At 49.3% G+C, this 27599-nt stretch overlaps 10 protein-coding genes across 10 annotated transcripts; 4 read left to right on the forward strand and 6 right to left on the reverse strand.

Moving 5' to 3' along the window:
• Window positions 1–1379: 1379 nt before the first annotated feature.
• Window positions 1380–2589, reverse strand: GIQ15_01131 (uncharacterized protein; the record flags this gene model as incomplete). Its single annotated transcript, XM_033548548.1, has 4 exons — window positions 1380–1724; window positions 1789–2002; window positions 2073–2359; window positions 2419–2589. 4 exons carry the CDS (start codon window positions 2587–2589, stop codon window positions 1380–1382), a joined length of 1017 nt encoding a protein of 338 aa, XP_033409499.1.
• A 2004-nt stretch (window positions 2590–4593) lies between these two features.
• On the reverse strand, window positions 4594–6049 carry GIQ15_01132 (NADPH-dependent methylglyoxal reductase GRE2; the record flags this gene model as incomplete). The annotated part of the gene is made up of 7 exons (XM_033548549.1): window positions 4594–5049; window positions 5107–5163; window positions 5239–5316; window positions 5384–5514; window positions 5583–5690; window positions 5799–5972; window positions 6028–6049. The coding sequence occupies 7 exons, from the start codon at window positions 6047–6049 to the stop codon at window positions 4594–4596; spliced, it is 1026 nt and encodes a 341-aa protein (XP_033409500.1).
• A 598-nt stretch (window positions 6050–6647) lies between these two features.
• Window positions 6648–7363, forward strand: GIQ15_01133 (DSBA-like thioredoxin domain protein; the record flags this gene model as incomplete). The annotated part of the gene is made up of 2 exons (XM_033548550.1): window positions 6648–6683; window positions 6746–7363. 2 exons carry the CDS (start codon window positions 6648–6650, stop codon window positions 7361–7363), a joined length of 654 nt encoding a protein of 217 aa, XP_033409501.1.
• A 1027-nt stretch (window positions 7364–8390) lies between these two features.
• Window positions 8391–9554, reverse strand: GIQ15_01134 (KH domain RNA-binding protein; the record flags this gene model as incomplete). The annotated part of the gene is made up of 2 exons (XM_033548551.1): window positions 8391–9091; window positions 9152–9554. 2 exons carry the CDS (start codon window positions 9552–9554, stop codon window positions 8391–8393), a joined length of 1104 nt encoding a protein of 367 aa, XP_033409502.1.
• A 974-nt stretch (window positions 9555–10528) lies between these two features.
• On the forward strand, window positions 10529–11599 carry GIQ15_01135 (phenylacetaldoxime dehydratase; the record flags this gene model as incomplete). Its single annotated transcript, XM_033548552.1, has 1 exon — window positions 10529–11599. The coding sequence occupies one exon, from the start codon at window positions 10529–10531 to the stop codon at window positions 11597–11599; it is 1071 nt and encodes a 356-aa protein (XP_033409503.1).
• A 484-nt stretch (window positions 11600–12083) lies between these two features.
• GIQ15_01136 (S-(hydroxymethyl)glutathione dehydrogenase) lies at window positions 12084–13475 on the reverse strand (the record flags this gene model as incomplete). Its single annotated transcript, XM_033548553.1, has 6 exons — window positions 12084–12186; window positions 12251–12372; window positions 12429–12893; window positions 12961–13057; window positions 13112–13258; window positions 13339–13475. The coding sequence occupies 6 exons, from the start codon at window positions 13473–13475 to the stop codon at window positions 12084–12086; spliced, it is 1071 nt and encodes a 356-aa protein (XP_033409504.1).
• Window positions 13476–14641: 1166 nt separating this feature from the next.
• Window positions 14642–15055, reverse strand: GIQ15_01137 (uncharacterized protein; the record flags this gene model as incomplete). The annotated part of the gene is made up of 2 exons (XM_033548554.1): window positions 14642–14875; window positions 14957–15055. 2 exons carry the CDS (start codon window positions 15053–15055, stop codon window positions 14642–14644), a joined length of 333 nt encoding a protein of 110 aa, XP_033409505.1.
• A 1886-nt stretch (window positions 15056–16941) lies between these two features.
• On the reverse strand, window positions 16942–18327 carry GIQ15_01138 (uncharacterized protein; the record flags this gene model as incomplete). The annotated part of the gene is made up of 1 exon (XM_033548555.1): window positions 16942–18327. The coding sequence occupies one exon, from the start codon at window positions 18325–18327 to the stop codon at window positions 16942–16944; it is 1386 nt and encodes a 461-aa protein (XP_033409506.1).
• Window positions 18328–19643: 1316 nt separating this feature from the next.
• GIQ15_01139 (TBC1 domain family member 5) lies at window positions 19644–21309 on the forward strand (the record flags this gene model as incomplete). Its single annotated transcript, XM_033548556.1, has 3 exons — window positions 19644–19822; window positions 19967–20022; window positions 20075–21309. 3 exons carry the CDS (start codon window positions 19644–19646, stop codon window positions 21307–21309), a joined length of 1470 nt encoding a protein of 489 aa, XP_033409507.1.
• Window positions 21310–22837: 1528 nt separating this feature from the next.
• Window positions 22838–26614, forward strand: GIQ15_01140 (serine/threonine-protein kinase ppk6; the record flags this gene model as incomplete). Its single annotated transcript, XM_033548557.1, has 4 exons — window positions 22838–22871; window positions 23015–23174; window positions 23234–26250; window positions 26322–26614. 4 exons carry the CDS (start codon window positions 22838–22840, stop codon window positions 26612–26614), a joined length of 3504 nt encoding a protein of 1167 aa, XP_033409508.1.
• Between the last annotated feature and the right edge of the window lie 985 nt (window positions 26615–27599).

The raw sequence follows: 27599 nt of genomic DNA on the forward strand, positions 1-27599 counted from the left end.
TTGGTTTGCTCATCATAAACCGTTGAGTTAGATGATAGAACAGATCGGGAGAAAACCAATCGGTTATTCTTTTCACTTTGGTTTGGCTTTGGTTTGGCGTTGAGATATCATACCATTTTTTTCTCTTTCTTCTCCGTTGTTTTTTTAATGTTTCTTTACTGATTTTCTTTTCCTTTCTTTTCTTTCTTCTTTTCTTCTATTTCTATTTTCCTCGTTTCGTTTTCATCTTCATTTTCATTTCCATTTTCCTTTCATCTTCTCTTTTCGTCGGCTCTGCATATTAGCCTCATTGCATCATCGTCTTTGTTCTTCCTTTCCTTGATAAGCATATTTATCTGACAGGCGTACCCACATCCTTATCCATCCATATATACACATGCGTTCTTTCATTATGAGCGAGGTAGCCATAATGCCTCATACCCCTGGCCGTCCTTCCTCTCCTTCCTTTACTCCTACCTTCATCTCTCGCTGGAACGACGGTAACACATTGTCTCAACCATTATTAATATCACCTTTTCTGTCTCCTTCCTCTCTTTCCCTTTTACCCTCACGAATCCGCCAACGACCATGACATGATGTATATACAAACCTAACACTTACCTCGCTGCAAACCTTCCCTCTAATGGACTCTCTGGGTTCGGTTTTGTTCAGCATAATCCATCCATCATCTTCTCGCAGGATAAAATTGGAATATTTCATCATCTCCTTTCCGTTTCTTCTTCGATTTTAGGGCTGCGGAGCTTCCTCGATCTTCTGTCTTGCGTTGTATATATGTTGAAATGACTAGCTATGAAGACTGACGCAATGAATCGTTGATGTGGTTCGTTAATCATTAGGGTATATATTACGATATTAAGTAGTAGAACTCGGGCCCAAGTTCACATATATGCCCCATATTACATTCATATATCTTCTTGCTTCCTTTGGCCGCATCGGCATATAGCGTGATATCTCACTCTTTGGCTTCTCTCGTATTGACGACTATAACATCCCTCTCCGGCTAGTTCTGGGGCACTTCAAATACGAGAAACAAGCATCATTATCTCTCTCCGTTTCGTATCTTAGCTCATAATTTCTTCTTTCACTTTTTTCCCAGATCGTATAAGCGGCGGTGTGCTCTGCATTGCATTTCCTTCGAAACCAAGGCGGTCTGGTGTGATTGTCGAATCGGCCAACTAAGTCGACCACATAGACCGTCGAAGGGGACGTATTTCGTCCACTGCTAACGCGTTTCACCTTCACTTCAAAGAGTGCAGGGCTCGGATATCAGAGAACCTCCATCCTGTAATGCGCAGGCGGTGCGCGACCGGCGAATGAGAATGACGAAGTAGTTAATACTTCGATCCGGCGTTCCATAATCCGACAACTGAGGGAACGTTTCAGACATCGCCATCATCTGGTTCTGTCCGGTTATACCCTCGGAAGGGCGGTGGGTAGACACTTCGTGTGCTAGTGTAGTTCGGCTGGAGAGGGCGGCTGAAATTCCAGCTATCTCCTCTAGTTCGACTCTTTGTAGGCTCGGGCTCGAGGATTACCAAAGTGTTTGCACCGGCCCCGTGGCTTCGACGAGCTATGGTATCGTTCCGCCTGCTGGATGATGGGTCACTAGTCAGAGCCTCGGCAGCACCATTTTTCAATAGCCAGTAGTCCCGCAATCTATCCAGTGCCGTCTTGAAATCGTCAAGGACGACAGCATCGCAAAGACATTTGCAGACAAATGATATCTATTTTCATTAAATTTGTTAATCGGAAATTCTTTCTCCCAATTCGGGTATCCGTGAATCTCACCTTCCAGAAGGGATTGAGCCCTGTCGGTAGCGCTCCTCGAAACACACCGACGACACTTAGAATGTCAACGATTATAAAAATGATAGAGACACACATCGAAACTAGCATGACTCCGAATCTGGGACTGTGGCGAACGAGTTCGGCAAAGCTGAAGCTGTACTGAGACTTGATCACCCAGAATATATTGCAGGTTGTGTATATCCACCATGGATCACTAAGGGGATCTAGGTCAGCTATTCGTAGACTTTCCAGGCGTATTTCAGTTTTAGAAAACTTCTCCATACCGAAAGAGAGGCTCCCAGGGCCTGGTTTTCAAGAAAATCATGTTGATGTTGTTGAAGAAGGCGAAATTCGCATATATCTCGAGAATCCAATACGGCTGAGCCAAAATGACGGTTCCAATATAGAACATCGAAACCCGGCGGCTCAAGAATGGCCTGTTCTTCATCCATGCTATCACATTATGAAGACTCCAAGACATGTTCAGGCCGACCGCAGTTATTGAGAGATACCAACCATAGACTGGCTCGTGAGTAAACAAAAATGTACCATGACCTATCCCGAGGATCAACTATGACAGCATTAGCTCTCATCCGTTTGACCCATCGCGAAAACGAGAAAAATGCATACCTCTAGGAGAATCAGTTTATGAAGCAGAACCCGCCGTCTCATGTTGGCAATGGTGATGGCAATCATGAACAGCAGGCCCCCAACCATGAAGCCCTGGGCCCAGGCTTCCAACACCAGGCCATCTGGATCGGTTGGGCGACGGATGGAGTTGGCCGGCGACTCTTCGTGCATCCTGCGATCCCGCTTGCTCGATATCAACTGGATTCAATCCGGTAGGTAGATGTCAACGTCCGTGTATATCGGGTTACAATAGGGCCATGCTCCAGACAAAGTATCAACCTTTGCTGCATTTGCATGATTAGACTGAAGACATAAGGCCCGGCCTGAGAAAGAGAACGAAACGAAAAAGTCGGTATGGTCGCCGGAGTATTTCCTTGATGTCAGGTCAGGTCAGCTCAAATAAGATCAGGTCAGAGCAGAACAGGGCAGGTCAGGTCAGGCTGAGGCGGGCAGTACAAGCTCTATGTATAGCCTTCAGCTCGCGATCTGATCCATTCAGGTACTTCGTAGCGCGATCCACCTGGAGAACCCTGAGTGGCGTATGAATATGCGAATCCTTCGTAAAAATATCTGCCATGACTGCGGGACCGTTGAAGGCATATCATGTTAGCGCTGCCATGTGTTCGCCTCCCGAAAGCATTCACAGGATAGGCAGGCTGAGTTATCCTATCTCGTTGATCCCATTGTCGACCTTTCATGCCTCGCCAGAATGCTTCCTTGTCCGCAGCTTCTCCCCGTACCGTACAACTCATCTGTGGTATCTGGGCCCCCCGCTTTCGCTTTCGCATCTGTTTGAATAATGCAGCGCCCCTTTTTCTTAACCCAGCCAGGCAAGAAGTTTGCCATGGGTCTCCGCCGGGTTTGGGCAAGGGGAACTGGAGTGGGTTTCGGTAAGCAGCGTGAATTTTCCGTCAGGGTTTAACCAGCAAGATATGCATCCGGCTAAAAAGCAACTATCAGTCGGTTGCTCCATGAATGCGGATAGGGCGAGGCTGCCAGTGGTGGAAATGGTCTTGGGCGCAGTTGCACAGCGACTGACAGGCCATCTTTCGCTCCGTAGCGCCCTCCTCTATTGGGTGGCGCTCTGTCAAGCCCAGGTCTTCGTCAATCATCTGCATGTCATCGAAGCTTTCCGGAAGAATGCTGTGACCCCTTTCAAGCCCTCTAGAAGCTTGCGACGGCTGCTACGGCTACTACAGCTGCTACGGCTGCTACGTCTGCTCAGGGGAGATCCCAGACAGGCCACCAGCGTCTTGCAACCGTCTTATATGTAGCACCTCTTCCTCCAAACTTGACCGGTCAGTTCGATGTCGACGGCCAAAACAGGCACCTCCAGAGCAGGGATACTCCGTAAATTCGCTTCATCCCTTGTCGGTGGAGTCCATTCGGCCATCTTCTGGCATGCAGATCGAGAGAGGGTAAGGCTGATACTTTTTTTTGCCTAAGTATACAACGCTGGCGCAATGATTTATTCGACAAAATCTGTAAACACATAGATGCGGATCATATTGAATTGAAGATCCTGACTGATCCGGGGTTAGCTTCGCTAATCGTACGTGTCATATCTGCTCAAAAGAGAGAAAAAACTGGCGATGTCGATTGTGATCCAGAATCGTTGCCATACCAGCCAACTAACGACCTCGGGCGTTTCAGAGCGCAACTGTGACGGTATTAGAGCGAGCCCCACGATATACGATATGGAGTGCATGTACTTTACGACATGGAGCGTCAGAGAGTATCCAGTTTGCTCACCGATCTCCTGGTACGTGCTCCGTATATACTTGCTGATATTGCGATGGAAGGCCCTGGGGAAACACCGACAGAGCTGCCTTACAACAATCGTCTATTTCTGGCTCCAATTGGCTGAAGAAACGAGAGGCTCCTCGCACGCTCCCAGGTAATATCAAGCATCAGGGTCGCGCCAATAGCGGTCTAACCCATGAAACTACCGAATAACTCTGCGGAGCTGAGGTCTTAGTCTCGTTATCGTTTCCAGGCACGTCTAGGAAGAAACTAGAGATGTCACGAGTTACTTCTTTTTTTTTATGACGCCGGAGTTGGCCCGATCTAGAATCCGGCCAAAAGGGGGTTCGTGATGATTCACCGCGAGGAGACGTTATCATAGCGTAGGTTCTATTTACACTAGCTATGGATAGAGAGGCATGAACCCTAGGTCTAATCACCCCGCAACAGGCCCTGGAGACTTTTCACTGCATCCACTACGGATTCTCTCAGGGGCCGGTAGGTCAACCCCAGAACCTCCTTCGACCTGGAGTTATCAAACCCAATACGCGACTCTGGAGGGACATCGCCGGGGACGAGAGCCTCGCCTGAGGGCAGTTTATCCTTGAGGTTCGGGAATTGGTCGGAAATTATACCAACAATTTCCGTGTTGCTGTAGTTGCCGGCTGTAAGGAAGAACCGCTTGTTCGCTGCCTCCGGCTTCTCGGCTGCCAGGACATGCGCCAGAGCGACGTCTCTGACATCTACCCAGAGCGAAGTGCCAGTGCGTGGACAGCTCTCCTTTGCTTTACCGGTGATCAAATCGCGGATTCGTTCGTTAGAAGTGTTGATTGAGTCCAATGAGGCCAGATGGTTGATAACAGGGCCCAGGACAAGGGGTGGGTTACACTAAAGGAAGCTGATAAATATATGGTCTTCCTTTTGGGAAGGTGATGGCATACGCACCGTTGCAAGGGTGAAACCTGGTTTTTCCTTCTCGATGAAGTCCCATGCTGCTTTTTCCTAGAACAGCTATCTGTTAGCATTGGCCGGAGGGCCCGTGGGTGGTTAATAATAACTAAGCCATCTGAAACATACAGCAAAGGTTTTGCTACCGCGATACCCAAAGGTCGGGTTCTTATCAACCTCGTCTTCCTTGATTGGGTTCCAGTCCGCCTAGTTATGGCATTGTTAGCCCGGCTATCCAATTTCCGGTTAGTAGGATAACAGGGACATGGCTCACTTCAGAGTATACATAGTCACCTGGCTTCGCTACATCAAACATCGCAGCAAGGGAAGACGTAACAACAACTCTCTTGACCGAGGGAGCGCTTTTCTTGATGGCATGGAGAATGCCTTTGGTTCCGTTGAGTGCTAGGATTGTCGTATTTAGAACGAGCAAACACCGTAGACATAGTAAGGATATCGTTTCGTTAACATACCTGGAGCGAGTAGTTCATTTTGAGCATCCACTGCCCTGAAGTGGAAAGGGCTAGCAGTATGAATCACTGCCTCGAAGGGAGGGTCTGAAATGACAGCTTTCTCGAATGCTGAAACATGAGTGTTAGCTTTCACTCCACCATTTCAAGGCAGACAGGACAATAAGGCATAATCGATGCTAGATCGGTGCTAGGACAGAAGACGGAAGGTGATAGTACCATTTGGCTGCGCAATGTCTTCAACGACTACAAAGTCAAGTCTCTCTTTTCCGACTGTTGGATGGGCATCGAGGATTCTCTGTCCTTTTTCCTGAGATCTGACCGTCGCCACAACGGAATGACCACGCTCAAGAAGAGTGTCAAGGACGTGTGCAGCAATAAAGCCGCTTCCGCCTGTCTGAGATTAGAACTCTTTTCAATCTGTTTGGTTGACCTGGAGTGAGCTTACCGGTAAGAAGGATGCGTGTCATAGTTTAAATCCTTCGCGTTGAATAGGGTATAAGACCGAGCTCTTTAATATTGACGTTTAATATAGATAACTAGAGGTATATATTGACCTAACTGCTTTGACAGGGAATATATATAGGCTGCCACGGAGTTAATCGTCCTATTCAGAAGTTCTTAACTCATATCGCCATGGCTATCTCCGTCGTCGAGCTTGTTCATCGCGGGGCTTTCTCCGTATTTATCCAACTATCTCGAACCCCCACCTGAGTGGGTACGAAGTCACGACAAACAGCATATCAACACGGCTTTACGATCTTGTTTGACGCCCTATACGGTCTATATCGATGATTCGGTTATGTGTATGATATTAGGAGAGAACATTATCGACCTGTCCATGGAAAGCTATACATGTGTTGGAGCGATTTGGAGACCGTTGCTCATCGGCTACATGGAAATGCCGACACGAGTTGATTGATAATCACATTTCCAAGCAACGAAGTACATAAATATCTGAGATGCTGTCCAAAGGACTAGAGTTACAGCCATATCTACTACCCTGTTTCTAAAGGGTGTATTCAGATCCCAGTTACTCCCACGGCGGACAGCGGAATTTCCGACAAGATGACGAACTTCGCAATCAAGATCGTCTCTGATACGGTTTGCCCAGTCAGTCTAACCTTGTCTCCCGTACAAATATACCGAAGCTGATAGTCAGATAGTGGTGCTATGTGGGCAAAAAGCGTCTTGAGAAGGGCATCAGCCTCTACAAGGCCGCACATCCTGATTCCAAGGATACTTTCAGCATTTCCTGGTTCCCTTATTATCTCAACCCCCATGCTCCCGAAATTGGGGTGGAGAAGGCGGAATACATGAACGCCCGCTTTGGTGCTGAACGTGTGAAGATGATGCAGGCTCGTTTGGCTCAAGTTGGACAAGCCGAAGGGATAAATTTCAATCCTGGCGGAAAGACGGGAAACACCCGCGATTCGCACCGGCTGGTCCAGCTGGGGAAAACCAAAGGTGAAGCTGTCCAGACACGAGTGGTGGAGGAACTGTTTGCATCATACTTTGAGAACGAGGGTGACATCACCTCCCACGATACCCTTACGGAAGCTGGGGTGAAAGCGGGACTAGACGAGAGTGATGTAAGGGCATGGCTAAAGAGTGACCAAGGCGGACCTGAAGTCGACCAAGAAGTTGCAGAAGCGAAACGAGCATTTATCTCGGGTGTGCCCAATTTCACCATCCAGGGCAAATATCAAATCGGAGGAGCTGAGGATCCAACGACCTTCTTGGAGACCTTTGAGAAAGTTCGAGCGGAAGAAACATCTGGCTGAAAATGGCTAAACAGCTGCTAACTCGAGACGTTCATGAAGGTAGAGAAGATGCAGATGGGTGTCTCATCTCTAAATCGAGCACATATATCTATTGATGGCCACTTAGGATGTTCACATTGAGAATATAATCGAATTTATTACCATACATTGATTCACACGCACCATTTCATTGTCGTGAATACATATAAGCGTGACCCGTAAAGCGCTAATTACTAGTTTGCTTCAGCAGTTTGAGTACTAACTTGAAGGTTGTAGTAGACCTGCGTGGTATGGACTATTGGTGTCTACGACACAATGGCTTCTTACAATAAAGCCCCAGGAATGTAGCACCGCTAGTTTGAGATGGCTAGTTGAAAAGAAATAGATTGTTTTGACTTCTGGTATCGTCAAACCTAATTTATTTTGTAGACTTTTGTAGTTGCCCATCCAGTATATTTCGTACGTTCTCCATTAGTACCAGCAATTTTGAGAGGCATAAATAAGATACCCATGGGGCGCGGAATAGAAGACTGGAGGCCGTGACGAGAAGAAAACATGCGATGTAAGGGGGATTTTTCGGGTGAATGAAGCGTCAAGGTGATTGGGAATATAGTGAACGAGGCTAGCAACATGTAAGGACACGTTTGGGGGTACACTAAGCCTGGTTCGTTTGGTGGTAATCAATGTAGAAAGTATGGCATAGATGGAGAAGCGTCAAGAGGTGGTAAATGAGAGAAGAGGGGGGGATTTCGGGTAAAGATATCGAATGAAATGTAGAAGGAAGATGGTAAGGATAGGTCCGAGGCTCTTTTTTAACATGATAAAAGACGTGAAGGGGGCATTTGAAGAGGAAGGTCGAAAAAGAAAGGAGAACGTGAGTAATTGGGGAAAACGGAGTGAAAAAGGCGGAACGTGAGAATACGAATAAGGATACCCCGGACCAGAAGTTTTTTTATTTTCACGAGGCCATAACTCTGGTGTCTGATTGTGTTTTTGACGACCAGTAGCTAGGCATGTTGCAGGGAAAAATCCAAAGGAAATTCTGGATTTACTCTGGCTGTTGCTGACTGCGGCGCATCTTCTCAGCTTCAAGGTTTTCGTAGAGGAGGTAAAGGGCTTTTTCGTTTGCCTGGGCGCTGCCCATGATCGTAAACATACGCTCTCCAGTGTCATCATGGGGAGCCTTAGCGATGGAAATACGTGCTCCAGAGCTTCGTCGGATCTCGCTGATCTTGGTGCCGCCACGGCCGATGATGCAGCCAACCATATCAGAAGGAATGCTGATGTTTTGGGTTTGAACCTCCTCGCCATCCTCTGTTACAAGGGGGATACCGCGGTTAGCGTTCTCCGTATTTCCACGTCTACCATAGCTGCTGGGGTGGTCACTGAAATCAGCACCGTTTCCAGTACGGTTGTATGATCGGTTGTTTCCACCATAGGCAGGGTTAGGACCGGCAACGGGGCTTTGGCCAGGGCCCGATCCAACTGAAGCTCGGACGGCTGGGTTGTAAAGAACGGTGCCAGTGCCACGTTGCCAGTCATCGATAAGACACTTTCCAATCTCCCAGATGGCCTTTTCGATTCCTTCCGGGGTTCCTTGGACTTCAACGATTCGCTCGGTGGACTGGGGTAGCATTTCCTTTTGGGCAACCATGCGGACTCCAGAGGCGTCTTGGATATATTTAATCTTCAAGCCTTGTCGTCCAATGATAGTACCCATCTGGTTGTGTGAGATGAGAAGTCGGACAGCTAGACGATCGTTAGTTCCAAATGGTTAAAAAAAGGTTGTAGATAATGGGCAGCACATACAGTGAGTACCGTTGTTCTGGACAACTCCACCCATACCCATCTGAGGAGCACCCTCGAGTAGACTCTTCGCAACGATGGAATATGCCTTTGAGGTGCCTTGGAGAGGGCCAGTGACGGTCAGGACACGGTCATGCACGCCTTGCACAACCTTGCTGACACCAGCTTTCACACCGGTCTCGTCACGCAAATCAGCAACGTTCTTCCCCGCTTTCCCAATGATAACACCGGCTTCCTTGGAAGAAACGATAGCGCGCAGAGTCAGCATCGACTGGGCATACTCTTCTTCAGTCTTTGGAGGGGCTTCGGCCTCTCCTTGGTCATTTACGCTAACGCGACTGAAGGTCTCGTTAAGACTCTCTTCGGCTGGGCCGGGGCCGGATTCACGCTGGTCAGTGGTAGACATGATTGCTGGAAGTGCGTGGAGTGTGAGTTGAGCTGTTGAGAAGGCCTGTCTTAGCATATAAATAAGAGAAGGGCTAGTCGGATGGGTGGAGCTTGTTTTTGGTGTGATATTAAACAAAGGGCAACCCACGTAGCTGTCGTTTTTATATAACGTTTGCAGAGTGAAAGAGCTCACTTGGGCGCGCGCAACGATGACGATACCTGAGGCGATAGAGATCAACGAGTGCTCCGGAACAGGCGACCACGGCGGGAGTTGGATGCGAGTCGTACGGAAAGGATCTGTGTGTGTGCGTGCGGCGGACGGTGAGTGGACGGGCGAGGTATCGCGATGGAGAGCGGGAGGTGGAGGGGCGGAAGCGGACAAGAGAGACGGGGAAGAGAGAGAGGGAGAGAGAGGAAGAGGGCGTAGGGGAAGATAGAGGGATGGGAGGGTGAGATACGCGGCGACGTTGATGAGGCGATGGTGATGGAGGACAGGCGGTCGAAGGTTGGTCGTCGCTGGCCGTTTTGGCCAAAATTTCACGCTTCCACTAATATTATGTAAGCATATACTTCGACTGTACAAGCAACAAACATCCCAGGTTTCTAGTTTCTTTATACGGCTATAGCAGATGTGATATAGTAGAGACATTATAGCAGAGGCGTGGGGATAGGCTTGGATTTCCTGTTCAGTGATCCATACTATGGCCGTGTAGACCGTTTATCTGTAGGAGCGCAATTGCACAGTCACCCCAGAGCCTCATTAAAGAGACCTCGCATTACCACGTAGCTATGAGAATCTTATTCACCGCGGGGTTCCTGATCAGGCCAGCTGAATTATATCCGTCTTTCCCCTCATTTTCCTAGCCTCATTTTCTAGCCTCCTTTTCTAACCTCCTTTTTCTAACATCGTTTTTCCCTGACCGTCTCAGCAACGACACGACGAAAGTAGAAACACTCTCATTTGAATATCCATCTCATAGCCATTATTTCAAAATGCTTGAAGCATCCATCCCCCCTAACCTTGTGCAGGAGCGGACGAGGCCGGTGAGCACACCCGCAAACCATGAACCGCCGTTTCCAGCCTACACATCGCGCTTCCCAGAGCACACCAAGGACCTTGTGATGGCCATCATAGGTGCACAGTATGCGTCGGCTGCAGACAACGACGGAGCTGCAATCTCCAAGATCCTAGAATTCATCAAAAGTTCACCGGATATAGCAACGCGGCCATCGTTCTGGGAGCTGATATCGGTAACTGACCCGGGCGGGTCGTATAACCTTGCCGCTATTGCATACTGGCCTAGCAGGGAATCATACGAGAAATGGGGCGTTGCCAGCGGCTTTTCTGAATGGTGGGAGCGGCTCGACGTTGAGAGCGAGCGCCATGGCTGGTTTTTGGAAGAGTTTTCCCCAACGATAGATCGGCTCGAGACGGTCTTCTCTGGCAACGAGATCCTTGAAGGGGCCGCACATATGCAAGAGAAATGGAGCGGCCCAATCCAGGAACATGTGTATTGGGGTAGTATGCGAGACCGGTTTCCCGTGGCCCAAACGGATGCCATCACAGGAGATACCAGCCATAATGTTGCCAACAAGGCTGGCGTTACGTTGCGCCGTCGAATTCGTGTACCTGGAAAGCAAAACCTGGCTATCATTCGGTCAGGCCAGGACTGGTCTAACACGTACCCTGAAGAGCGCAAATTGTATCTAGGAACCATGCATCCAGTCCTCACCAAGGGTATGGATTTCCTCCGTGACCATGGCGAGGACGTCGGGTGCTATAGTTGCCGACTCATGGATGTCGTAGACACTGATACCTTCAAAGCCGACAAGGATCGAACATTCGGGCTGGCCTACTTCAACGATCTCAGCTCTCTAGAGGGATGGAGCAAGCAGCACAAGACGCATCTCGCCATCTTTGGTGGGTTTCTGCAGTACGCGAAGAAGTTGGAGAACAACATTTCCTTGCGTCTGTTTCATGAAGTGCTCGTGTTGAAGCCGGAGCAGCAATTCTTCGAGTATCTGGGGTGCCATGAAAACTTCGGAATGCTTGTTTCTCTCTGATTTGGAGCCTTTCCATTCATATTTCGGGTGATTTATAATCTCATTGGTACTTTCGCTCTTATCCTAGCCGAGGAAAAGCAAATATTCCGACTACTGCATGTTACAGATGCTCCATGGCGTACCGTTGACGTCTGATCCTCAGCAAGTAGTTGGGTATCCAAGGCCTCTACATCCCCAACAGCCCAGTTGTATGCAAAATGTGCATTCTTTCAAAAGTGCGAAAGAAGTTGTCAAGAAGAAGTCACTATGGCCTGATTAGTCATGTTGATCTGTGCCGCTTCGGGCCTAGTATAGCTTAGTCATTCGCTTTTTATCGCCTTAAACTTTATTTTTGGATATAAATATCTTCAAGGGCAAAAAGTCGCAGAAGAGCTGTTATATATTGAAACTATTACACAGACAAGCTTTAGGATGGCGTCAAGGTATGTTGATGGTGCCAACTGAACGTTAATTTAGCCGGGGATCTAACGGCAGACGCGCGAACTCATTCATCAGCTCTGAAAATAACCTTCTGTACCTGCATCTTGTCGAAGATATCATATCCTTCAACGGCTTGAGTTAGAGGCATGATTTTGTCTGCCATGAATCTATTATATCGAATTATATGTGTTAGATATGCTCCTCGTAAGGTGGAATTTCCACGTCACTTACCCCAGGAGATGCTGCTTCTTCTCGAGCATTGCAAGAGCTTCGGGGAAAATCGACCTCACGGGACACCTCCCCATTTGGATCCTGAGATTCTTCCCGTAGGCTTGGTTTCCATTCCACGGTATCTATTATTAAATAAGAGTTAGTGAGATACGGAATAGAACAACCGAGGTGGGCTTACCTCTGCGTTGTGGACGCCGACACTACTGATCACTCCCCATGGCCTCAGGAGGTCAAAGCCCATTTTGAGCGCCGGGCTTGAGCCTACGACTTCGATCACAAGGTCTGCCCCGCGCCCATCAGTCAGCTCTTTAACACGCTTCTCTAGACCCTCTCGATCGCTTTGAAAGTCCCAGGGCTCTGCCCCAAGTGATTTGGCAAGCTCTAAGCGTGAGGGAACCGAGTCCACGGCAAGCAGGTTTCTAGGCTTATATTCTTCAGCATTGATGACGGCACAGAGACCTACTGGGCCGCAGCCAATCACTACCACGGTCAACTCCGAAATTTGCTCTTTGGTGAAGTGCTTGAAACCGTTTTGTGCAGCAAAATATCCGGTTGGGAAGATATCTGCCATTAATACTATGGAATGCTCGTTGATTCCCTCTGGAGCCTTCATTACGGAACCATCAGCTAGTGGCATGCGTACCTATGGCAAGTCAGTACTGTATTTCCTTTTGGCAATTTGATAAATGGTATCGTATGCCTTTACGCACATATTCTGCTTGGCCACCGTCTAAAGCCGGACAGCCTAAAAGCAGGCTCTTCACACAGCGAGATGAGAAGCCAGATTTGCAATAGAAGCATTCCCCACTATCTCGCAGGTCAGCAAGTACCTATTATTCCCAGAAGAAGGAATGGACATACCACGATGCTGTAAAAGGACTGACAATCTTATCTCCGACCTTCACTGTCTTGACATCACTTCCAGCCTCAACGACAGTGCCGGTAAACTCATGGCCCATTATAAAATTAGTGTCTGAGGGCTGATGGCCACGATATACGTGAAGCTCGCTATCCGATCTTGATCAGTATCCTTCATGTGAAAACGAAGGTAACTGACTTGTAGTGGTAGAACATAGAGCTATGCATACCTTCCGCATAATGCAGTATATGAGACTTTGACGATGATATCTTGAGGGTCCTGGAGCTTTGGGATCGGCCGCTTTTCTAGAACGATCTTACGCGGGCCCTTGAAGACAACTGCGTTCATGGTATCGTTTGTCGCCATTGTTCGGCCGTTTCTCTAATCTAAATTGTACGGTTAATGTATTTCGTTAATGACGATGGACACTCATGGATGTATGGCGGTTAGTTATCCTCGGTGGTTTTCATATAGCCCTCGTCGGCCCCTGGCTCCATTTGGTGGGGAGCTGAGGGGTGAAAATGCGGGTTGCAGGCTTCCTCGGCCTGGGGAGAGGTCGCTCGCCAATTTACATATCTGTTGGCCGACAGGTTATGCTTAATGTATTTGTAGAATATTTATATTATAAGACCGAGTTCAATGTATAATTTTGGTCAGGACATCGGTATTCCGCTGTAATTCTATCCGGAATACTTAATATCACTGTCTACAGGCAACAATGGATGTGGAGAATATATCGGCCAACTACCGATTTCAATGAAACTCCGGCACATATATCTGGACGGAGCTTTAGATGAAGTAATGGTAAATGTGCCGATATGCTACGACTCTACGCTCATTCGACTATTGGACTTGGTATGCTAAAGGAGAGAAGTAGATATATGAGACTGCTAGTTGTATATACCTAAGGGACGGTATGAGATATTAGATGTGATAAGCTTCTCTGGTCGGTAAAGAAAAATATCAGAACGAATAGGTTAGCACCATAACTGTAGTAGATAAATAATTAGGGACCATAATTGTCTCCAGTGGGGAGGGGGGAGAGGTGATGTAGGTAGACAATCCAGTGCCTTGAATGAACGAGACGGACAAGAAATAAAACGATAAATGATAGACGCCATATTCCCAATGGTAAATAAGATAACTTCCTGCCCCCTGTAAGACACCTTGTAGAAATGATTCGGCGCCTGATTCCCAGTCCACCAACCCCCAACGATTCAAACGGTCAGCCCATATAAGGGGGCTCGCACAACGAAGGAAGAACACCCTAAATAAAACACCGCACACCGCACACCCCTACCCAGCAAAAAAACCCGCTTGGAAAAACGCCTTGTTGTAGTTGTGAGGAATCTTAAACCTGAGATCCGGTTAAACGCATATTCAAATGATCGGTCCAGCAACATCGTGTTGTGATTCGCCGTATATCTTCGGCACTCTCGGAGGCTCTACCGTGAGAATGACGAAGATATCGGATAAACAAGGCGTTTGAAAACGAAAAGAAAAGGAAGGAAAAGAAAAAGACATCCCACCGCTCAGTAGACGACGGAGAGCAGCTCGGCTTCTAGGATGAATTTTCCCTCCTTGTACTTTTCAGATGTCTCGTAGGCCTTGTCGTATTTCCAGCCCACAGTTTCGTTGCATTGTGTGCAGTGGATATCACGGACTAGGTGTCTGCCTGTTGTCATGTTGCGTTCCTCAGACTCCGAGGCGTTGATATTGACGACATTTTCAAACAGGTAGGCCTTGCCATGCTGCCCACGGAAATTCTAGATCGTGTTAACAATCTGTTACTAGCTAGCGGGGGAGAAGCGGTGTGTCTGTGTGAAGAAAAAAGTGTAAATACCTACCCGACTGATGATGTCATGATAGTCTGCAAGATGTGTTTTGCAGTGCTTGCAGCCAAATATCTTGTTGGAGTTGATATAGATGTTATACGACAGCCCCATGGTGACCGCTCGTTATCTTTGTATCTTCTTTAAAACGGTATATCTCTCAGAAAAGGTATCTCTCAGGAACAGCGAACCGGGCGAAAAACCGACTTCGAGTAGCTCGCACCAGGACGACAAAATGTATCTCTCGAAATATGAAGGGACTCCGAGCCGTCTTTCCCTGGATGTTTGCTATGCGGAGCTAGGATAATGGGGCGGGATGGCTACCAGGTATGACAACCAAGTCACACTTGTAGTAGTATCAGCCAGCCAAAAACCCCAGGTTTATTGGCCGAATAAGATCTCTTTGCCAGGTCGATCGGCCCAAAGAGATAGGTTGAAGACGGGAATGAACCTCCCCCGTATCTGCTCCTTTTATGGTAGACGTGGCCCTCGTAACTGGCTTCCTTCCTTTCTGCCTCCAGCTGATTGAGCGTCTGCCTTCGTTTTTAAGGTTTACAAGGGAGTTCGTCTTGCACGAGAGCTGTTATTGAGAGTGTCGAGAGGAGGAATAGGCCGTCCTTATGAACTCCTGGGGGAAGAGGATCCGGGCCGCCGAATTGCAATATCGTCCAAGGGCCGCGAGGTGGAGACGGGTATGGCAGGACTCGCGGGAGAGGCTAGCGACGTTGCCGGCCTAGACTCTTCAAGGTAAATATCGGGAGGGACGGGGGGCAGTTGACGAGGTTCGTGGAGCTGGAGCGGACGGTTTATATCGTAGCAAGGGGGGCAGAAGCCGTTATAATGGGGTGGTTGGTCGCCGGGAAGCTGGGGCAAGCAGCAACTAACGGTCAAAAGGGAAGGTTTGAAGTGGTTGAAGCCGGAGCGAGCAGGATATGATGATTTATGATGCAGGCAAAAGGTAAAAAAAAAAAAAGGAAAAGGAAAAGGAGGAAGAATGAGAGGAAGAGGAAGAAGAAAGATAGCAGACAAGGGAAAGCTTGGTGAAACTCTCCGGGTCACGCCTTTGAACACTGCCCACCCAAGAAGATATGCACCTGATACCGGCAGCAGAGAAGGCAGAGAAAGGCGAGCGTGTCAGTTTCTGGCGCAGGATGTTCGTTCCTCCGTTTCGTTTGCTTCGTTCGTATTTCGTCGGCGTTGTCTCGCAATGACGACATGAGCGCCTCCTGGCTTCGGTATGCGAGTTACAGACTGGATGTACGGGGAGGGGGTGTATGTACTACTGATAGGGATATAGGATGTTACGGAGACTCTTACTGAGTACAGATCTGATGTTACATTCGACTAGAACAGGTCCGCAACTCTCTCTCCCCTTCAATCGCTAACTATCCATGTCCTGGCCGGCATGAACTGTTGTTCTTGTTTGCCCGGGGCCAAGCCGCGGTTCTAAAGTGCTTATCGATAGGCAGTTTGAGTACCTTCGTGTTCTCGAACAGAGAGTATACAGAGTATAGAGAGTATAGAGTAGAGTATCAGAGCTGAAGCAGCCCGAAACATGCACGTAGTTTCACGTCCGTGGAAATGGTAGCACGACATCGATGAGCGATTTGAAACATTCGAGATACGCCTAGGAAAGCCGTGACGGCCCGAACCCCCGCTCGCATATAGATATATGTAGACGTTATAAGGCCAAATGGACGAATCGGTCTCAGGTTCAGCTAGTACCCTTGCTACATATAACGGCTCTATGCCGACAGTCTGTTTTCTGACCCTGGGAGAGTTGATTTCCGCTCGATTTCCCGGGAAAACGTTTCTGCCTTTCGTTCATGGACATCCTTGCAGGAGGATGTGCCCGGCGGCCTTGGCCTGCTTCAGCCTGTAGCAGGGATGGCCAGCAGTGGCGACCCCAAAGGGGTAACTATACCACATGGAAGCTCCCCGATAATATATATATACTTGCACGACTGGACTCATCCCTGACGACGGCGAGGGATAGCTTCTCATCGATGATCTAACTTGGCTGCATTGAATTTCCAGAAAGCCTCACAGTCCGCGTGGCCCCAGTGGTCTAGCCACCACTCTCCGAAACTGTCGCTTGCATCGTCGTCGACGCGAGGGATCCTCTCTTCTCTCTTCAGCCCGCACAGTGCACAGGCATGCGTTGATCTCAGGGCTCCTTCGTCGGCAGTTGCAGTGCGCACCTGCATGTGCAGTGACATGGGAGGCATCGGTCGGCTTCCCGTGGATGCGATCACGGAGTTGAGGATGCCGCTGCACTTCTTCCACGCCTCGAGGACCTCCACGGCTTCTTTTTCCTCCTTGACGTTTTCTGATTTGTTGACGCTGCTCAATTTCATGCCCCCGGATCGCCCAGATCTGGCCGGCCCGATTTTAGTGCTCTGGCTTAATATTTGGTCTCGTTTCCACCGCAACTGCCGTCCGGACACAACATGGGCCATGGCCTTGATATTGGATATCAATTGGTTGGCAAACTCGTGATCGGGTTTGCTCTTTGCCAGAGTTGCCGCTTTTCGTCTAGACTGCTCGAGTAGCGGCGGGAATAGCGGCAGTAGGATTGATGGTGGTGGGATATTCGTGGGTCGGACCGGATGGTCTTTGGTCGGCAGGGCTGTATCTGCCTTGGGCGCCTCCATTTTCTCCGTGCCCGATTTGGTCTCGGACTTGGTCGGGAGACTATGCGAGGCTGTCTTCGCGAGGGAGGGCCGTGACATCGTAGGGATTGGTTGCTGAATATTGGTACCGGCATCTTCAGCTCCATCAATAAATTCACCCCAATCATCCTCCTCGGCTTCATCTTCCTGAGCTGGGTGACTGGTAGCGAGATCCACGCTCGGTGCCCGGTTCATAGGATGCTGGACTGGTTGATCACCCGTAGAATAACTTGCCGTAGCTCTTGGAGGATCATCGTCGATTGAAAGCAGATCGATGACATCGTGCAGTTGAGGCTGAGGTCTGGCAACCTGGTGTGACGCTGGCTTTAGCTGAGTCGTGGATTCGGTTCCATGGCTGATATCGAAGATCGGATCTTGTAAGGCAAAGGAGCCATTATCTCGAGATGACGGCGGCTGTTCTGCACTCTCAAAATCCCCCCATTCGTCCTCGCTGTTGCTATCTGATGGTTGTTCGGTCGTTGCATCAAACAGCACTTCAGCATCACTGTTCGTCGTCTCTAGCGCGGGTGGCCGCCATGCCTCCAAAAACGATGGCTGTGGCGTAGGATCTCTCGAGTCGAAATCTGTTTCCAGTAGAGCCACTTGCTGTGCCTTGACCGGTCGTGTTGTCGACAAGTTGGCATCTGAGGCGGCCGTGGTGGGCTGTGATGCAGTATCGGGCTGTCCAAACGCCGCAAATAGATCTGCTGACATCGTTCGGTGGTGGCCACTCACTTTCCACTGTCAATCCAAGCCCCGACTCCTCCTACATCCCAAGCGTGTGTCGACTGCTCTCCTTTGGATCTCTCGCTGAGATCGAAGGTCAGAAAGGTTGCTCCCTCCAGGAAGATCGAAGGGCCAAGAACGTCCAACTGTAAATACGCACGCTAAGTTTCCTCTGCCAATCAACTCGGCTTCACGACGCCCAAACATCGATGCTTGTGAGGTCACCTCCTGCGATGAACCGAGACTGAGACGACGATGGGGACTCGGGTCTATCTCGCATTCAGTGATAGAATCGTTGCACGCCGCGGCCCATACTAGCTGCGTTGTGGGAGTAAACCGGTGGCTCTCAGGCAGCCTCCCTCCTTATACTTCGCACTGCACATCGCCAACCAGACTGGTTTCAGTCGCGAGTATCCTACCTGTCCATAGCACAAAGTACTACGGCACCTATATGCAATGAGATCTGTGGAAGAGTCTCGGTTAGATCTGTACAACCCTGCACATCGTCCCGCAATTCTGACTTTCACCTCAGGGCTCTATGGAATGCCACTTTCCAGCCGGAGATACGTTCTTTGCATGAATTGAAACAAGTTTTAGAGGCAGAGACCAAGGGACACAGTCTGTGTGAGGATGGGTTGCGATCGGTGTGTTGGAAGGTATTGTTCTTCTGATACCCCGGGGGGTGCAAATGTGTCTATAATGGCCACTGACACATGTATAGGCCTTTCTCTTGCACCGCGAGATAGACCGGTCCAATTGGTCGGTACAGCTCTCAGACTCGAGAGAGGCGTACACGTCCGTAAGGGAGCATTTCCTGAAATATATCCTCAATCCAAATGAGTTGCCCTCTACGGTTGACCCGTTGGCAGAGGACGCTGAGGTATGGATTCCCATATATTCCCTAATTGGAAAAAAGACAATCATGGAACAAGAAAGTTTCTAACCATCTGATTATAAAGTCGCCGTGGGAATCTCTTAGACGAGATGAACTTATTAGAGCAGAAGTTTCCCAAGATGTCGATAGATGTCTACAGGAAAACAGCTTCTTCCATGATCCAATTGTCAAGTCTAGGCTGCTTGATATATTATTTGTATTTGTCAAGCTAAACCCAGATCTGGGCTACCGGCAGGGGATGCACGAGCTGCTCGCACCTATTTTATGGATTGTATCACAGGATGCCATTGACATGAAGACTGTAAATCAGGATGAAGCCTTCGCAGCCTGTGACGATGAAGCACTGCTGCTGCAGTGCCTGGATCCTGCCTATATCGAGCATGATTCTTTCATATTATTCTGCTCCGTCATGCAAACTGCCAAGCAGTTCTACGAACATAACGATGGGAAGAACAGCATGGGAAACTCGGAGGTTTCGTCTATAATCACACGAAGCCAGCACATTCATCTCGTTCTTTTGCGGCAGATAGACCCAGAGCTGGCTGACCATCTTGTTGCCATTGAGATACTACCGCAGATTTTCTTAACGTGAGTTTAGACATTGTCTTCTGGATAGATTAAGATCAGAGTTAATCTATTATATAGGCGTTGGATAAGGCTCTTATTCGGCAGAGAGTTTCCATTTGACGATGTACTTTCTCTTTGGGACTTGATTATTGCTGAGAACCTTAGGTCATCGCTTATTGATATGATCTGTGTCTCCATGCTATTACGGATTCGATGGCAATGTGAGTATCCCCTTGTTTACCGTCATTATTCAGTGCTAATATACAAACATAGTAATGGAGGCCGATTATTCAACTGCGTTATCTCTACTTCTAAAATACCCATCTCCAGAACCAATCAAGCCTCGTACGTTTGTTCTTGATGCTCTCTACATAGAGCACAACACGACATTTGAGGGCGCTTCATACCTTTTTGCGAAATACTCTGGCAAACCTATACCTCAGAGAGCTCGAAATAGCATATCTCCTCCCAGAATCGGTTCTACTACCAGACAGAAGAGCAGCTCCATCAGCCGTGATATTTTCAATACTCCCAGCAGCTCTCCTAACAGATTAAACTCGAAACGTTTAGACTCGATATTCCAAGACGTTTCTGAGGGTTTATATCGTCGCGCAGAAGGCTGGGGAGTCACCAAGGCAGTTCGTGGCGCGGTGGTTGAAGCTCGTCGCAACATGCAAAACCTTCAGGCTGGAGCGAGCAGCTCAACGGTGTTTAATCATGATGGACCGGCGTGGGATTCGCCTAGCCCGCCACGCATATCTCTTGCAACAGTTCGGGAATTGAATTTAAAAATATCTACGTTGGAACAGCGGAATAAAGCTTTGGCGATGATGTTGGGGGATGCGTTGGATACCTTGCAAACCCATCCCTCTACGGCAAAGGAGAAAGATCAAGACGGCAGCGAGAACCTGCAGTCGATGGACGAAGTTGTTGCTCGGATCCAGAAAGTGAAGACCTGCCTTCAGGATCCAGCAATTCCACTTGACGCAGAAGGTAGACCTGAGGCAAAACAACCATGTTCTATCGCTCGAAGCAGCGACGATTCTCCCACGAGGGTTAAAGTCACCAAGGAGCTACCCTCCTCGCCAACCGTTGGTTCGCAAAAGGCTACAGCCAGGCCTTCCACGGAACAATTGCAGGAGAACACCAAGATAACAAAGGCAACCAAGGAGCCGCAGTCACCACGGTCGCCGCCAAGTAGCATCAGCACCCTGTCGCCAACTACAAATACGATAAAGGGACGCCCGATCCGACCAACACGAACCTCAGTACGTGATTCATCCTTCTCCTGGATCCTAGGCGACGATCAGGACCGGCCAAGCTTCGCTACCAGCGCATCCGAACCTCCCGAGCAGAGACGCGAACCATCGAAATCGCTCTTCACGGGTCCCGAGGGCGATGACCGGGCAGCTGGACAGCCGGATATAGAAGGCCTGGTGCTAGCTGATTTACAGCACGCGCCGCAGTCGATGCAACAGCAGCAGCAGCAGCAGCATCCGGACAAGTGAAGAGATAGCTTAGCACGTACTCCATACTTCATACATCGTATAGAGTACTTCGTATATAGATATAATGATGACGATGACAATAACCGATAACTGACCTGACCTAGACCTGACTCCTTCACGCTGCTCTGCTCGTGATCTCCTCCCCAGATCCCGTGTGACAAGGACGACTGGATGCATCATTTGATAGATAGACGACCCTCTCGCCACTGTACTCTTGCTGCCTTTCTGATGACACGAGCTGTGCCTGTGTCCATGTCCTGCAGCATGCAGCCTTAACTAGACGGTCCCTTCGTCCTCCATCCTCAGCCTCAACTGCAATCACGACAGTCAACCAGCCACCATTCGAACTAGTTAGCGAGCCAGCCAGCGAGCCAGCCCCTGGGAGTACGTATCACTGCATCCTGAGTTAGCCTGGCCTGGTCAAAGCCGTTCTTCCTTATAGCATATAGCACAGCACATAGCATCATGAAGATAGCGAGAGGTGCACGGCGCAACTGTCCGTGAATTGCGGAGAAGTCATCGATGGAGCGCCGGGGAGGCAACTTGGCGCATCCGACTGGCTTTGACCGGCTGGTCAGAGTGATGTGCACATGCATCCCCGGACTTGATTCCCGAGGAATGATGATCCTGGCTCGTTGTTTTGTGTTTTGTCGTTCATCGTGGCGATTGACTCTGGCCTTCACCAGCAGGGACTCAAGCAACAGAGATGCAACAGAGATGCAATGAAGCAACAGTAACAACTAACAGCCTCAGCCGTCACTCGGAAGAGAAGGGAGCCAGCTGAAGAGGCTCCAGCTAGTGCTGTGGATAGACCGTACTCCGTAAAATAAATATTTATAACTCGTCTGCTGGTTGGATGTTTTTTCTCCCCTTCGCGGACGTCAAAGAGCCGTACTTTTTTCTTCTGACCCATCGAAAGTCTCAGAAACAGCTACTCCGTAATCCACTGCAAGGCCACCAAGGCGTGTAAAAAGCCCCAAATTTCTTCCAGCCTGCCCGACCCCCCGCGGCCGTCTCCTTTTTTAACGAGCTGCGATCCCTAGCGAGCCCCTTTCAACACTCCCGGTCAGCCTCGTCCGAGGTCGCAGGCGAAAAAGAGAGCGTTAAGGTTGGCCAGAGAGAGGCTACGTGTGACTGGACTGCGCGGTACCTCTGCCCGGGACCTTGCCAACTTACCGCTAGCCACTTGGAAGCGAACTGGCGATATATTATTTTTGGGGGAAGACAAGGAAGCAGAAGAAGATTGTTCGACGTTGAACTCTGCGTTTGTCCGTTGATTTGTGCCCACTGTTTGCTTTCGAGCCGGCTTCCCACGAACCCCTCCAGACGGGCTCTCATCGATATATATATATATATAAAACTGCCGGTCTGTGACGTAACTAACCGTAGTGGGTTATGAACGACCTTGCATGCGATGCGACTCTGAGGACGTGAGGGACATCGCGAGTTCTATCCAGTGCTCATCGAAACCTCCCAGAGGCCAACCGGTGGCCATCCTGCTGGCCGTGAGCTCAGGTTTTCCTGTGTCATGTCAGAGACTGAGGTGATGGGCTATCAGAATGGTAAGTCAAGTCGAGTCAAGACGAGTCAAGTTCAAGTGCCATGCAAATATTGGTTGGAAAGGAAACAATCTTGTGGCACCCTCAAGCATCAAACACTATCCATTTCAGCCTGGACTAACCTGCTTGCTTGTGCGTGATCTTAGGCGAGAGAGGGAACATTCCTAACGGTGATGGGTTCTGTGACTCGCATCCGATGCACTCGCCTCACGAAACCGCTACCTTGAACGGCGAGAGTGAGATGAACCAGGGACCTCACCCGCTCTCAATCGACACTTCGTCCGTCGAATACGACTATCTCTCAAGGTCGGTGTCTCTACTGTCTCAGGGGTCAAGAAAAGAGAGTATTAACATCGCAGTCATAGATCTCCTCTGCTGGAACATGAACACGGGCTAGGTTCATCTGGCTTGCCTCGTATACGCCAACGACCATCATCCAGAGCTCCTTCTCTTCCCTTTGCCTTGACCTCCTCGTCTTCTTCACTCCAGCCTCTCTCGCAGTCCCAAACAAACAACAGTAGACCTACGATACAGCCCGCATACATTCCAGACGGCGAGGGAACTTCACCCGGAGTCGAAGACCTCTACCGTTTCCCGTCCGAGTCTTTACACTCTTTCTCTTTCGCTAAGCAGTCCGAAGACCTGCTGAGCAACCGCCAGAACGTGCTGAAGAGGTCGATTGACTTCTTGAGGGATCGAATTGGGCTGGCGGCCAGTGATTCGGGCCTGGGCGATGGCCAGGCTCAGATGAACGATGAAAACGAAATACAGTGGATGATGGATATACTCTCCCGGACGAACCTCTTGGGCAGCTATGACGTCTCCTACCAGCCTGCTGGTCCGGTTACAGGCCCTCCGGAGATGGAAGGAGCAGGAAATCTTTTTGACAAGGCGTTTGGAGCCTATCAGACATACAGTCCTGCAGACATCAGGTCTCAGCAGGAGAGGTTTGCGAACAAGGATCAACACCTAAGCCCGGTGACGTTTGAGCGAGCCGTATCTCGAACCAGAGGCCGAAAATCTGCCCCTTCTTCAAGACGCGTGAGCTTGAAGAGGACGTTCACTGATATTGGATCCCTGGCACAACAAAACAAGGTCATGGGCACACTGACCGAACCATACTCTGCCGTTGAATTCCCCTCCAACCGGAGCACCTCGTCTTTTGGATTTGGCTGCATGACGCCTAGCATGCATGTCCATAGCGGTAAATCATCGCCTCCCGCCCAGGCTGTGTTCACCACCGAAGCCAAGCCTAACTGGACGGTACTTGCTGCCAATGATCTTGCGTGTCTCATATTTGGCGTAACGCAGAGTGAATTCAGGAAGATAAGCATTCTAGACTTGATTCAGAGGGAGAGGCGAGAATGGCTAGAATCGAAGCTTCAAGGCTCGCAGTTTGTGGCACCAGAACCAGAGCCCCGGAATGACGAAGCTGCTCGCAAAGCGACGCAATTCAAATTTGGGATAGGGAAAGGCGTGACGGCACAGTTGCTGAGCAAACCACCGGCCCGAGTTACTCGCAAATCATATACCATAAATAATCCTGTTGCCAGCAACTCTGGAAATAGGAATGGAAACGGAAACGGAAATAGCAATGGCAATGGCAATGGCAATGGCAACGGCAACGGCAGTAGTGGAACCAAACAGTCCAGGAGCCCTAATCATTCATCCAAAAAATCTCGCGGAGTGCTACTTTGCGGGGACGTCGTGCCTATTCAAAAACGGAACGGCACGACAGGCTCCGCAAGTCTGTGGGTGATGGAGAAGAGAGGCGGGTTGATCTGGGTCGTGGAAGAGATTACTGAACATGCCGTCACCATTGAATTTGATGATAGAGGGAAGGTAACCTACATAAACGGCGACACAGAGCAGATATGGGATAGAATGTCAGTCCAAAAAGGAACAACTATATTCGATCTCCTCCCTAATATCCCAGAACGTTTCCCGGCCGGCTCTGGCAAGCCGGATTTCTCCAAAATCAACGAGCAAAGACACTTCACTGCTTCAGGCCTTCGAGAGGATAGCAATATCCCCCTTACCTTGACGCCACAATCTGGACCCTCCGCTCTACGGATTTCCTGCTTCCCTCACATTGCCGGGATGATGGTACTCTGTGCCAAAACTCTTAAAATCCTGAGTGCCAACTCGGCATTCACCGCTACCTTGTTTGGAAACCTTCACCCAGAAGGTTCTCAGGTTACAGACTTGCTACCAAATTTTGACGAGTTCCTCGATATATTAACCGAACAGGATGATTCTCCCCTTGTCGACGGAGTGGTTATCTCAGAACACAGCTTCCGGAGAGCCAGGGCATTGTTCATCATGCGAAACACCGAGTCAAAATTGACCATGACTGACCTGCGGCCGGCAGGCCTCCCAGCTCGCCATAGCGATGGTGCGAAACTGACGGTCGACGTGCAAATGCGAGTGGTTAAGAGCAAGTCTGCGCCCTCGGAGAATAGCAAGCCCGCTGCGGCTGAGCAGGGTAGCTCGTCCGATAGTGAGAATGGTAGCGAAGTCCGTACCACGGAGGATGTGTTTGCACTATGGATATCGTACTCTCGACAACTGCACTCACCCACAGAGGAAGACATGCTATCTATACCCAATAAGTCAAGGAAGCTTTCTGAAATTCCACCTATCTCTCCTGGCCAGGTATCGCCTGCAGCAGCGCCAGCAAGAATATCGCAAGTCGAGTCTCCTTCGGCAGATGCCTTGACTCAGTCGTCCCTTTTAACGCAGCAGTTAACGGAGGCCGCATCTGAGCCTCTAGTTGACCAGCCAGTACGAAATGCCGAGCTTAGAGTAGTAGCACCTGCAGCGGAAGAAGTTCCTACCAGGAAGAGCATAGCCGACTATGTGATCCTAGAAGACATGGGAGAAGGCGCGTATGGACAAGTAAAGCTCACTCGCTCTAGACGAGATCCATCGAAGAAGGTAGTCCTCAAGTATGTAACCAAGAACCGAATCCTAGTCGACACATGGACGCGCGACAGAGTCCTGGGTACGGTCCCATTGGAAATCCATGTCCTGAACTTCCTCCGCCGCGAAGGCAATTGCCATCCCAACATCGTGGAGATGGAAGGTTTCTTCGAAGATGACATCAACTACTATATCGAAATGGTACCACACGGCCTTCCAGGCATGGATCTATTTGACTACGTCGAACTACGCTCAAACATGGATCAAGATGAATGTCGGAATATTTTCCACCAAGTCGCAAGCGCAATAGATCATCTACATAATAAAGCATCTGTCGTCCACCGAGACATCAAAGACGAGAACGTCATTCTAGACGGCGAGGGAAGGATCAAGTTAATTGACTTTGGTAGCGCGGCGTATATCCGGAGTGGCCCGTTTGATGTCTTTGTCGGGACTATAGGTAAGCGTTCAACTATTACTTGATCGTCCTTTAGCGTCAACGACAGCAATGCCAATACTAACGCAAATCAGACTACGCTGCCCCGGAAGTGCTGCAAGGCAAACCCTATCTCGGCAAGGAACAGGACGTCTGGGCGCTAGGAATCCTGCTGTACACGATCATCTACAAGGAGAACCCATTCTACAACATCAACGAAATCATGGACCATCCGCTTCGTGTTCCTTTCCTGCCGTTCGCAGAGGACTGTCTAGATCTGATTCGCAGGATGTTAGACCGAAACGTACAGACCAGAATATCTATTACAGAGGTGATGAACCATCCATGGATGAGGGTTGCCGTGAATGGCAATGGCAAGGGAGCCTAATTCCATAGCCAGCCCATACGACTCCCGACTTTCGATATCTCATTACGAACTCCTATTTTTTCGACCTTTTTAACCCTATCAAGGAGCATCTCTACTCATCAAACACAACAGCCCCAGACACGAAACATATTATTTCGGCTGTTTCCTTTTTTTTCCTATCTTTTTCACACATATATCTCTACCTCTGTTGGACCATCTTTCATACCCTGCTTGGCCTAGTCCTGTCCTTGATCCCTTTTTGTGCATGGCGGCGGACGTTTCGATTTTCTCTCCCATGTCCTTTTTACGCTTTAACGATTGCTCCTTTCCCCTTTTTCGCTTTTATGATATCCAGTTACTGTATGACGCTTTAGAATGTTCTCTTTCCCCATTTCGTTCCATCATCCTTTCTTTGTTTGCTTTACTTTTTCTTTTTTGCATGGAGCGGGCATGGCACTGGATCAAATCGATAACAAACAAAATAGAGGCGAGGCTGTATGCTGTACAGGAGGGAGAGAGAGTGGGTTTGTGCAGATTGGACACATCTTTCGATTGTTTTCTTTATCATTCTTTTTGCTCGACGCTCCCTTTCTCTACGGGCGTTTTCAAAGGGCACAGCACAGCGCCTTGAGGCCTTGTTCCTTCTTATCCCTCTCTCGATCCCCCCCTTTTGAGACGAAACGTGTAAGCAGGAGGTTGGAGTTCATAGTCAGACATCTATCTCTCTTTCTTTACGCCGTACCGCCTTCACTAACCCATCCGTAACTCTGCAAGCGGTCAAAGAAACGGTCAAGGACGCTCCACTTATCGACAGGCTGGAAGTGAAAGAAAGCAAAATTTGACTTACACACTAGCAAGTAACTAAAAACCCGCGTGGTCTCCCTTGCTCCCGCGGTTGCAGCGTAAATCCGGCCATCCAGACGCACCGCATGGCACCAGCATATCCGTTTGGCCTATACACGGCCATCATGTGAGACGCAGGCTGGAGGGTGTAGGACAGCTGCGG

This window comes from Arthroderma uncinatum, assembly GCF_011692745.1.
Source record: "Arthroderma uncinatum strain CBS 119779 chromosome Unknown scaffold1, whole genome shotgun sequence".
NCBI lineage: Eukaryota > Fungi > Ascomycota > Eurotiomycetes > Onygenales > Arthrodermataceae > Arthroderma > Arthroderma uncinatum.